The 12,406-nt window shown below is 48.9% G+C and overlaps 1 protein-coding gene across 3 annotated transcripts in view; it reads left to right on the plus strand.

Moving 5' to 3' along the window:
- Positions 1-12,406, plus strand: part of ZFPM1 (zinc finger protein, FOG family member 1) — a 101,461-nt gene extending 89,055 nt beyond the window's left edge. For all 3 annotated transcript variants that reach the window (XM_042437957.1, XM_042437958.1, XM_042437959.1), the window contains exons 5-10: positions 2,743-2,848; positions 3,769-3,978; positions 4,479-4,703; positions 5,534-5,629; positions 6,854-7,009; positions 7,955-12,406. In XM_042437957.1, coding sequence (XP_042293891.1) covers positions 2,743-2,848; positions 3,769-3,978; positions 4,479-4,703; positions 5,534-5,629; positions 6,854-7,009; positions 7,955-10,260 — 3,099 coding nt within the window. In that variant the 3' untranslated portion in view covers positions 10,261-12,406. The remainder of the gene's footprint in view (positions 1-2,742; positions 2,849-3,768; positions 3,979-4,478; positions 4,704-5,533; positions 5,630-6,853; positions 7,010-7,954) is intronic.

The raw sequence follows: 12,406 nt of genomic DNA on the forward strand, positions 1-12,406 counted from the left end.
GTATCATCAGAGCCAGCGTGGTGTAGTGATTGGAGCATTGCACTACGACTCTGGATACCAGGGTTTGAATTCCTGCTTGGCCATAGAAACCCATTGGTTGACCTTAGGCAAGTCACACTCACTCATCCACAGAGTAAGACAAAGGCCAAACCTCCTCTGAGCAAACCTTGGCAAGAAAACCCCTATGATAGGATGACCATAAGTCAGAAATGACTTGAAGGCACACAACAACAACCATCTCGCAGTGTAGCAGCAAGAAAGATTGCTCTGAGTGCACTGATATCATCTGACTTCAGAAGTGAAGGAGAGTCAGGTTTATTGGATGGGAAACCATCTGGAGGGAAGGCCAGGGATGTCCAAGCACAAGTCGGAGAGCAACATGCCTGAAATCATAGAGAGCCACTGCCAGTCAGAGTTGACCATACTGGCCTAAGATCGGTGATTCCCAAATACTGGTCCTCCAGATGTTTTGGACTTCAGCTCCCAGTGGACTCAGCCTTCTTGGCCAATGGTCCATAACACCTGGAAGGCCAAAGTTTGGGAATCACTGGATGGACTCCCTTTTCCCTCTCCCCTCCTGCAGGACTTATTGGGTTCCCGGGGAAGCAAAATGACCGAGTGACCAATAAAGAGAAAGGGACAGCAGAGAAGCGTCCAGCTACATCTCCATCCTCGACAACGTCCCTAGTGTTCTTACAAGTCTCAGAGGATAGCATCATCTCTGGGTTGTCCAGCCACCAGAGATGGAGCTGGACACTTCTCCTCTGCACCCAGCTCTCCATAAACTATAAATGGCCAGAGCATCCCCATGACCCACAGGAACCAGATGAATTTCAAGGGGGTTAGGGGTTGCTGCACAAGAACAAAAGATAAAGGCAAAGACCACCAGCATGTCACTGGCTGGTTACCAGTCATAATTTGTTATAGATAACTACAGTCCGACCCCATATCTGCAGGGGATGCATTCCCACACATAGTGAAAACTGCGGATAATATAGCAAAATGCTGTATATCTGATGGTAGTCATTCTGGAGAACCTCCACATACTTAAAGAAACCTTTTCCCCTCTAGATGTGAGTAGGTAAAATCTTGCAGCTACTGACCCCATGGATACAGTGGTCAAACTGTGCTTTGATTGTAACACATTGCTTCCAAACAGCCATGGCTCCATTCTGCAGAATCCTGGGATTTGTAGTTTGATGAGGCACCAGCGTGACATAGTGGTATGAATGTTGGACTCCAACTCTGAGGACCAGGGTTTGATTCTCCACTTGGCCGTGAAACCCACTGGCTGACCTGGGGCAAGCCATACTCTCTCAGCCTCAGAAGATGGCAATGGCAGACCTCATCTGAACAAACCTAGCCAAGAAAACCCCATGATAGGGTCAGCTTCCAAAAGTCCTAAACAACTTCAAGGCACACAACAACAAACTAAGCACCAGCACTCTTGGGCAGAGATGGCAAAAGACTTTGCTAAACTTCAAATTCCGGGATTCCATAGGATGGAGCCACAGCACTTAAAGTACTGTCAAACTGCACTTTTTCCCCCTACGACGTAGATGCGCCCCATGGTTTCCAGCTTGGCTCCCCTGTCTCAGGCACACTTTTCCTCTATCTACACAACATCTGTGGCTGCGTCAGCAGTATGAGGACTATGTATCCCGCCCAGGGACTAAGGGGCTTCCTATTGCCTAGTTAAAATGATGCAAAACTCCAGCCACCCCGTCCCATTTCTCCCCCCCCTCCTTCCCTCCCCTTGCCTCTTTTCCTCCCTGCGCATAGCCAAGGTTATGGGGTGAAGTGGCTGTTTCCTCCACAGCCAGCAGTGGGTCAGCCCCCAGGTTAAGCTGAAAAGGAAATAACAAGCTTGTTGTGATCGCAGTCACACTCTGCTGGCTGGCAGCCATGCCATGGGGTTGCAAGCGGAAGGGTCAGCTTCTGCAAGGGAGCTGGGCAACCCACACACAGGGCACCAGATTTCCCTTTGCAGAAGAGCTCTCCTGGGAGGAACAGAGCCTGGTCTCGCCTTTTGTTTGTCGGCAAGCACTTATGCTAGGTTAGTATGGTGGTTTGAGTGTTGGACTACAGCTCAAGAGACCAGGCTTGGATTGCTTAGCTTGGCCATGAAACTCACTGGGTGACCTTGGGCTAGTCACATTCTCTCAGCCTCAGAGGAAGGCCATGGCCATCCTCCTCTGAACAAATCTTGCCAAGAAAACCCTAAGATAAGAACTTGAGTTTGGGATATGTCTCTTGATGCAAGGTCTGGGCCATCATGTTGCATGGGGTAGGTTCAGGCAGAGAACAGAAGTGGAGAAATCTCATGTCTTGGGTCATCATATATATATCACTTCATGCAATGCTGGGGAAACTCTGCCTTTATAGTGTCAGCAGACTCTATATCCCATCACTTTCTTCCAGGACAATGGCACAGGTTGGTTCCACCTGTGTTTCAGTACCTTGGAACCGGGGCCTCCAGATCAGTTTTAGGGACCTGGTGAATGTTTTTGTGAATGCTTGGAACAACTGTCAGTTCTGCCCAGTAATGCACAACCAGACTTGAGCAGTGTTTGTTTTTAATGTTTATAATACATACAGAAATGTAAGCATTTTTCCATCTGAGGATGGTGCCTTGAGGAAGTGATGGTGGAGGTAGGTGTTGGCATGCAGCCATTCATCATCACAGGACATCATCCTTTCCAGGACGTGAATATGTATTAAATGAACCCCTTTTTTTTCTAGCCAAACCATCCAGTAACCCTGACACTGGAAGACGATGACTGCTGGCTGTCAAAACTGCCTTTGGTTTCCTGCGAAGGGGATGCCAATTCAGTGATCTACAAGAAAGGTTGGTATTTGGAGACTGTCCTCTTCCTTATTTGGTGGTTGCAGGGGTGGCAAAAGGGGAGGATGGGAATCAATCTTGCAATTTATCAATATTTCAAGGGATTGGGAAAGTGATATTTTTGGACCACAACTCCCAGAATTACCACCACCACCACCTCCAGTGTCATGGCCAGTGAAAGGTAGGGAATGCTGGGCATAAGGAGCAGTAAAGAAGAAAGGGTCAGGCATCCAAGTTGGGGAGGAGAAAGTGACAGGCAGGGAATGGAAGAGAGTTTGTAGTAGGAACGGAACAACAGTCCAGCTTTTCCATAAATGTTTGGACCAATATTGCCACCTTTGGGTGTCTGTGTGCATTGCAAATACCAGCCATTGCAAAGTCTGTCCCAGTTATGTGCCACTCTTCTACAAGGGAAAAAAAGCCGTGGCAGTCCTGAGCATTTTCCAGTCATGATTGTTTTGCTGTTCTCTCTCTATTCCAGGTCTGCATCCAAACATTTACTTGAAATATCCTGGGTTTTCCTTATCCACCCCGCTTACTGCCTTTGTCCACCAACAACTATGGTTAAAACTGGACATGCATTATAACTTACGTATAACATAGGATTTTGAATTTGAATTGACAGCCTTACACACACAAATAGGTCTGTCCCTGGCTTTTCGCTCCACCAAAAGCATCTGAGGAAGTAGACTTAAGTCTACAAAAGCTCACGCTGCCAACTTCTTTCTTTCATTGAGTCTCAAAGGTGCTACAAGATCTCTTCACATACCAAAGCCACAATATAAGACTTGTTCATATCTGAGCTGGTTTTTGGAATGCATCTCTCCTTTCCCCTCTAAATCAATGTTCTCCAGGCTATGAACTTCAGAGCAAGTGAGGCTTGTCTTCTCATAAGTGACTCGTCTTTTTTGTCCTGTCCCCAGATGATGCAATCTGGTGCAAAACCACAACAGCCATCGCAGAAGGGGATGCACTGAAGGCATTTGTCATGGCTGAGCCCATGGGGATCCCCAACCACACGGTGAAGACGGAGGCTGGGGAGTCTACCTACCCAGCAGCTCTTCCCCCCGAAATCCAGCTCCTGCCACAGCAAGCAGGCATGGCAGCCATCTTGGCCACAGCAGTTGTCAACAGTAAGTGCCCAAGGTGTGGTTTGTGGTCCTTCTGGGGTGGTGATGGTTAAGTTTGAGAGATGCACATCTATACCTGGATAACAGGTGGATAGATTCAGTCAAGGAAGCCATGGCTGCCCTGAGTTTGGAAGACCAAAGCAGGTCCATTGATGACCAGGGCTCTTGGAGTTCATCAAGTCCATTGCTCTGGGTCCTATTTTCTGGAGCTACAGAAAATAAACTTGTGCCATCCTCCGTATGACATCCTTTCAAATATTTAAACAGGGCTATCATGTCACCTCTTATCCTTCTTCATAAATTGAAGTCAACTTATCAGCAAATCATAGAGTTGGAAGAGACTAGGTTGCACCAACTCCCTCAACCCAAAGAAGCAGTGTACCATTTATCCTCTCTTTCAGGACATTGTTTTGGGGTTTGGGGACATGAAGTTGGCTCCATCCACTGCTTCCTTCTTCATTGGTTTTCTTTCTTTCTTCTCTTGCCACTTCCCTTTATTCCAGAGGATGTCTTCCCCTGTAAGGACTGTGGCATTTGGTACCGGAGCGAACGCAACCTGCAAGCCCACCTGATGTATTACTGCGCCAGCCGCCAAAACACTGCTTCGCCCACCGTGGATGAAAAGCCCAAGGAGGCCTACCCCAATGAGCGCATCTGCCCCTTCCCACAATGCAAGAAGAGCTGCCCCAGCGCCAGTTCACTGGAGATCCACATGCGCAGCCACAGTGGTAGGAACAGAACTTCTCCCAGTGGCTTGTTGTTATTGTCATAGTGTGCCTTCAAGTTGTTTCCAACTTATAGCAACCCTAGAGTTGGGGCTGTCTAGGCAAGATTTGATCAGATGGGGTTGCCTTTGCCTTCCTCTGAGGCTGAGAGAGTATGACTTCCCGAGGTCACCCAATGGGTTTCCATGGCTGAGCAGAGATCCGAACTCTGGTATCTAGGGTCATAGGTTGCTGCCACATTGTAGACATGAAGCAGTTTGACACCACTTTATGGAATTCTGGGAACTGTAGTTTTCGGAGGCATTTAGCCTTCTCTATCAGAGCTCTGAGGCCACAACAAACTAAAGTTCCCAAAATTTCACAGCATTGAGCCATGGCAGTTAAAGTGGTGTCAAATTGGATTATTTCTGCAGTGTAGATGCAGTCTTAGACTTACTCAGAATTTTTTTACAGTGATAACCATGCATAAACAAAGTTAACACACACTATGCAACCAGTCCCAGTAGAGAGCTACTGATGTACCAGAGGATTTAGATATCAGTAGCTGGTGCTGATATTCAGCCATTGCTCAGCTTCAACCATTTCCCTCGATGGTTTCTTGGGATAACTTTGTTTTTAAGGGTGCAATTCAGCAGTTGTCCCAGGGGCCTCTGGGAGTGTTGCAAAAGACTGTAGAATCCATCTCAGGGACAAGACAACACACCCACAACTTGGGAATATTGGAATCTCTTAGGCCAGGTTTGCTGTTTGGGCAATGGGGCAACACCATTTTTTGGATAGATATTGATATAGATTATTTTTATACTACAATCCGTTTCTGGCTTCTCTTTCAGGAGAAAGGCCATTTGTTTGCCTCATCTGTCTTTCTGCTTTCACAACAAAAGCCAACTGCGAGCGACACCTGAAAGTGCACACAGACACACTAAATGGTAAGCATGAACTGAATCAATGGGCATCAAATAGGAGTAGCTTCTTGGAATTAACAGAATGCTATAAGCAGCAGAACTGGCTAGACACTATGCATGTGTATGCATGCGTGTGCATTCGAGTTAGCCATTGACTTATGGCAACCCCATGGATTTCAATAGATTTTCAATTGGTTTTCTTAGATAAGGAAAACTCAGAGGTGGGTTTGCCATTGCCTTTGCCAAGCATAGTCTGAACCACTTGAGTGGAAGACATTGTAGTGTAAGCTTTTGCAGATCTGGTGCCCAGGAAGGACCTTTATCTGTATGAATAGTCATCGAAATTCAAAACATATAGTCTGATGATAAAGGTTCTTCCTTGGCACCAGTTTACTCCATGCATCTGAGAAAGGAGACTAAGGGCCAAAACACTCTGCAGAAATAATCCAGTTTCAAACTGCTTTAACTGCCTTGGCTCAGTGCTAGGGAACTGTAGTTTGTTGTGGCACCAGAGCTCTCTGACAGAGAAGGCTAAATGTGTCACAAAACTACAATTCCCAGAATTCCCTAGCATTGAACCGGGGCAGTTAAAGCAGTCTCAAACAGAATTATTTCTGCAGTGTGTTAATGCAGATTATTTCTGCTTACTCTACAGCATTTTTCGCTCAGTTAGCCTCAGGGGTGCTATAAGATCCCTTTGCATATTGATGGGCCCAGCTGTGTCTCTGAATTGCACCACCTGGTTTTTCCTAAGTAGATCCTGCAACTACTGATCACTAGGGAGATAGAAGACAGTGCCACCCCATTATCTTCCTTTCCTCTGGCATCTCCCCTTCCACCATCAAAAAAGACAGAAAGTAGATTTATCTTCTCAGTGGGACAGGGGAAAGAGTTGGAAAGCTGTTAGCTGGTGCTTTCATGCCTCTGTTTTAGTACAGCTGCATGGGCACCATATACCTCTTTGGTATGGAAGGTGTTCTTCACCACATATGGGCCTCACGCTTTACTCATGTGTGTGCACCCACCTCATACTCCCTTTCCATCAGTCTTTCCCATCATCAGCAGAGACCTGGACCATCGCATGGTGGTAGAACATGGGTCTGCATGCAGAAGGTCTCATGTTGGATCTCAAATAGCTCTAGTTGGGGCAAGGGGAGAAAACAGGCCAGTGGCAAGGCTGGCACAGGACGTAGAGGACAGTCTAAGAAGGCAAGAGCAGATTCCTAGTTTCATCCTTTTTCCCTGCAGGAGTCTGCCACAGTTGTGGCTTCATCTCCACTACAAGGGACATCCTCTACAGCCACCTTGTCACAAACCATATGATCTGCCAACCTGGCTCCAAGGGGGAGGTTTACTCCCCTGGCACCACCGTTCCTGCTCCTGCCAACAAACCACTCACCCCAGGTAAGTCATGGTCTTGGAACAGGGTAATTTCCAGAGCCTGGGATGAAGTGGTCATAGTAGGGTTGGGAAAACCCACATTTGACTCACCCATTCAAACAGGACATTGAGTTAGTAAAGGAAAGAATATTTGACAGCCTTCAATAAAATGCCATGAAGAGAATCCTAGACTGTGATAAAACTCTTCACGGATGAGGATTTATTCTGCACAAAATTTGCAAATTTTGTTTGTGTGTAAGGAAAGTAGTGTTTTCTTCTTAGGAAATAGGTGTGCATAGAGGCTGTTAAAAAATCCTGTGTGCAAAATCTGTGCAGAAAAAGTCCTGGACTGTGAGTAGCCTTCAAAACTGCCACCGTTTTTGATGACTTTCTCACAACAGCAAAATAAAAAACACAATACCCTAAAATTACTCATTGCTTCTTTCAAGAATTAGATTAGCAAAGAATTACATCCCTATATAGAAGGACATGAGGAAGAATATGAAAAAGCTCTTTTAAAAAGCAGGAATTATGGGAGCTGAAAGCTAAAACATCTGGAGAGGACCAAAGGTTGGGAATCACTGCACTAGAAGGCTGTGTATCACATTAGGGACATAGCTATGTCGCTATAAAGTTGTGTATCATAGTACGTCCCCAGTTAATTTTCTCAGCATACCCAGTTTACAAAGAAATTACCTTTTTTAAATACACTAATATTCACATAAATTAATCTATATTTTACACTGTTTCTTGTTGATGCTTTGCTAAAGAATAAATGATAAACGTAGGATCTCAGCTGTGATGTCCATAAGTTCTTAATGCACCTCAAAATGTTGTTCTGAGATGGTGGCAGAGAACAATGAAGAAAACAATAATATTCCACCCAGACCCAACAGTACTAGAATAGGACACATTATCTCAACCAGGTTCAAATGCCATATTTGTGTTGCATTTCTCTACCGTCTGCAGGTGTGAGTGCATCAGGTCCATCCAGTACCCTCAAGTGCAGCTTCTGTGGCTACATTGCTGACTGCTTACCTGCCCTCCAACAGCATGTGGTCTTGCACAGTGTTGCTGCCGCTGCCGCTGCAATTCTTCCAGGCTCGGATTCCAAATCTGCCCAAAGTCAGCCAGATGTTCCGGCCAAACTTACAATGCAAGGAGGGAAGGTGCCCCCTGCAGAGGAAATGGCAAATGGCTCCCCTCCACAAGAAGGAAGCTCCTCGGCAGCCTTAGCAGATGAGGTGCTGCAGGTGCGGATCAAGGAGGAGCCCATGGATGAGGGGGAAGCACCCACAGGACCCCCTCAGGCGAGGACAGCCACCGGTCTAGAGTCCGAACCCGATGCCTCTTCCAGAGCATCCTCTCCCCGCAGCATGCAGTCTGTGAAGATAAAATCGGAGATCACCAGCCCCACTCCGGGGTCCAGTCCAGTGCCCAGTGAGCCCGGATCCAGCACGCCCGGTGGGGCCATATTTCTGCCCCAGTATGTGTTTGGCCACGAGGCCACTGTGGTGCCACAAGCTTCGGAGATCTTAGCCAAGATGTCAGAGCTGGTGCACAGCCGCCTCAAGCAGGGCCACGGTGGGGTTCCACCAGCCCTCTTCCCAGGCACCCCGGTGCCTAAAGGGGCAACTTGCTTCGAGTGTGAGATCACTTTCAACAACATCAACAACTACTACGTCCACAAGCGGCTGTATTGCTCCAGCCGCCGGGTGACGGAAGAGAACTCCTCCGGTGCTCGCAAGTTAAAATTGGGGCCCTTGGCCGCCCCCAAAGGCCCCACTGCAGCGCTCCTCTCGCCCCAGGTGCCTGGGGAGGGCAAGGCCACTCAAGAGGGGGATGCAGGGGGAGGCACCACCCCACCTGCCCCAGAGATCAAGCAAGAGATCAAGATGGAGGAGGGTGCTGCCAAAGCGAGCCCCTCCCCAGAGGCAGATGGAACAGGGCGCACAAGCGAGGACAGCCAGAGTCCCGGGGCCAGCTCAGTGGAGGAGCCGGACGACGACCCCAGCCGGACTGTGTGCGAAGCCTGTAACATCCGCTTCAGCCGCCATGAGACGTACATGGTGCACAAGCGCTACTACTGTGCCTCCCGCCATGACCCACCACTGCGCCGGAGTGGGGCTTCCAGCAAAGTGCCCTTCCTGCCCCAGCCCATCCGTACCCGCAAGAGGCGCAAGCTGTACGAGATCCACAATGCAGCCAGCCAGCCTAACAGCAGCAGCAGCAGTACCCCAGATGCCACCCGCCCCGAAGTGCCCCCCGTTGTCCCTGCTCTCATCTCTGTGGTCAAGGCTGCCCCCTCTCCCAGCTCAAGCCCTGACGCTGATGGACCTATTGACCTGAGCAAGAAGCCGCGGCTCCAGGGAAGTAGCGATGGAGACGTCCTCCCGGCTTCCTTATTGCCCCTGGCGGACTATCACGAATGCACCGCTTGCCGCATCAGCTTCCACAGTCTGGACAGCTACTTGGCCCACAAGAAGTACTACTGCCCAGCCACGCCGTTGCAACCCAGCACCCTGGAGCAGCTGCAGAAGATCAAGGGGACGGTCCCGGCTCTTCTGAAACCTCGGGGCAGCCCAGAGGGTCTGGGGGACGAGCACGAGGGGACACCAGTCAAAGTGGAGAAGGCCACACCTTCCTTGAGCCCCGCTGCTCCCCAAGCCACCTTTCCGGGCATGGACCCACTCCAGCAGCGTTACCTGGATGCCAAAAGCCTCCACCTCCAAGCGGCTAAGTTGCCCCTGACAGTGTGCCCCTACTGCCCTCTCAACGGGGTTGTCAAGGGGGACTTGGTGGAGCACTTCCGCACTGCCCATGGCCTCTTTGTTGCCAAAACAGTGGCCGGTGCCACCTTGATAGAGGCCACAAGGACGCTGGCCGAGGGCCACTTGCTCCCACCATTACCAGCAGCTTCCCCACCCCAGTCCATCCCCCGGTTGCGCAAGGACAGCTTCAACGGCAAAGAGCCCCCGGTCCCTTCGGTGTCAAATGGAAGCCCGCGTCCCACCATTTCCCCACAGCCCCTCCTGCCCCTCTCCCCCTCTGCCCCTTTGCCCACCTCCCCTTTGCCCGAGGCAGCCCCCAATACCCTCCCTGGGTATACGGACAAAGGTGTGCAGACCCCGCCGGGCAAAGGTCCCCCGGTACCCGTGGCCAACGGCAACCACAGGTACTGCCGCCTTTGCAACATCAAGTTCAGCAGCCTCTCAACCTTCATCGCCCACAAGAAGTACTACTGTTCCTCACATGCAGCTGAGCATGTCAAGTAATATTTGACACACGTGTCCCATGCCTGGGTGTCATTTGCCAGCTGAGAAGCCCAGCCTCTGGCTAGTTGTGGCTACCAGCAGGGAAGGGAAAGGCATTTGGGAGCCCTCGGTCAAGAGGAACTCTTCTGCCTTGAGGCCTCCTCGGCTCCAAGACTGGTGAAGAAGGATGGGTTTTGCACTTTTGCGCAGGAAAGGGGTGACTGGTTGTCCCTGAAAGGCTAGCGGGTCCCCAAGGAAGGGACAACCGAGTTGTCTGCAGGGATTGGGGGAACTTTGTGGAGTTGAGAAGAAATGGAGGGGCAGGCGTAGAAATATCACATACACAAAAACACACTGTAAAAAGCAGGAGCCCAAATGCCTAGGCAGAATGGCTACCCCACCCCACCCGTTCTTCCAAATCCATGTCCTAAAAAGAATTCAGGGATTGCTCCAAAGTGTTTTGCAGGAAGGAATGGGTGCACAGTTTGAATGAGATGCACCCCTCTGTTCCTCAAGTTAGCTGATCTGGAATTGGCACAGCATGGGCAACTTGAGAGTGGGCATTTGGGTGGAAACCGGAACGCAAAGGGTTACATAGCTACTAAATGGAATTGAACATCCATCTGAAAAAATATAGGTTTTAACTCTGTTCTTCCTCCAAGCAGTCAGTGGCCTGTTTCCTTTGGAGAGAGAGAGAGAATATATATCCACATTGCAGAAATAAAGCAGTTTGACGCCACTTTAACTGCCATGACCATATCCTACAGAATCCTGGGATTTGTAGTTTGGCAAGGTACCAGTACCTTTGGACAAATTAGGCTGAATAACAGTTAAAGTGGCAGTAACAGATCTTGTGATGTTTTCTCAAATGTCACTGCCCTATATGGAAAAGATTTCCCCCATTTCCAAAAAGAAACCTAAAAGAAATGTAGGATCTTTCTATGACTTCCTTTTCCAGGGCTTTATTTTAAGCCATGGCTTGCATCCCACCACTGTATGGCTTTCTCAGTCTATCTTTCTTCCAGCCCAATAAGTCAAAAGTTACAGAAGCAACTGCTCCTGAGCATGTGCAGAGTGCCTGCTTGTCATCCAAAAGTGAACACAGCCATGCACTTGGTGTTCAAAATAAACTGCAAAGTGTGGCATTTTAGTGAAACTTGTGGCTCTTGTGCCATGTACAGTTATAGCACTGCCATTCTTTGCCTCACCAGACTACTGATCCCAGGATTCCTTAGGAAGGAACCAGGACAGTTAAAGTGGAATCAGTGTGCTAAAACTGTGCAGTGAGAAAGGGCCATTGGATTGTGTGCATGCTCCAAGAGAGATCCGTACTTCTTGACAGTTTGCTTGTTTGAAAAGCAACTCTGGGATGAAAGCATAGCATAAATGAAACCTTGCAGACACCAGTATATTGTAGCTGTTGGCATTTTGTTTTCCAATGGATGGGAAGCACATACCTCACATCCGACAAAAGGTGCACTCCTAGAGTTTGCAAGCACCAAGAAACCCCTGCAGGGACCTACTGACAGGGACAACCGAAGTGATACCTCAGCAGTAGGTAGCATCCCAAAAGCAGTTCTTGGGAAGCTATCAAGAGACAGGAAAGCTCCTATATTGGCCAAAGCTCCTGATCCAAACAATGTAGCTGAGCCATGCTGAATTCTAGACCCATAGGCATATGGAGTTGGTGGTACTGTTCAAGGGGTAGAGTTCTCCTGTGCCTCACTATCAGGCAAAACATGCACTCCCAGAACCCTTTCCTCCTTCCCTTCCTAGAGGTGGGTATCTATCCCCTTGGGACTTGCTCATTGTCATCTTAAGATGGCATCATAAAGACTCAGGTAGAATCCTGGGCATTCCTTGACATAGGGACAGATGCATATATCCCCTTAGAGGGGCATGATAACAGATGGGGTTGTGTTGTCCAGTTGTCCCTTTCTGCAAAGCTAGTTGGAAAAGGAGTCGGGGGGTCGCCCATCTGCCTTTGGGCGTGCATTTCTCCCCCTTCCCTCCCCATTCCCAAGTTGTTGTCCGGTGGGTTTATGTAGAATCGATGTGGACTGGAACTGAAAATGCAAACAAGACAGCACTGAAGAGGAGAGGCGGCTCTCCGTTTGGGAATTGTGTGTATAAGTGTGTACATAAATAAATGTCTAATGAACCTGTT

Source organism: Sceloporus undulatus, chromosome 8 (assembly GCF_019175285.1).
Source record: "Sceloporus undulatus isolate JIND9_A2432 ecotype Alabama chromosome 8, SceUnd_v1.1, whole genome shotgun sequence".
In the NCBI taxonomy this organism is placed as follows: Eukaryota; Metazoa; Chordata; class Lepidosauria; order Squamata; family Phrynosomatidae; genus Sceloporus; species Sceloporus undulatus.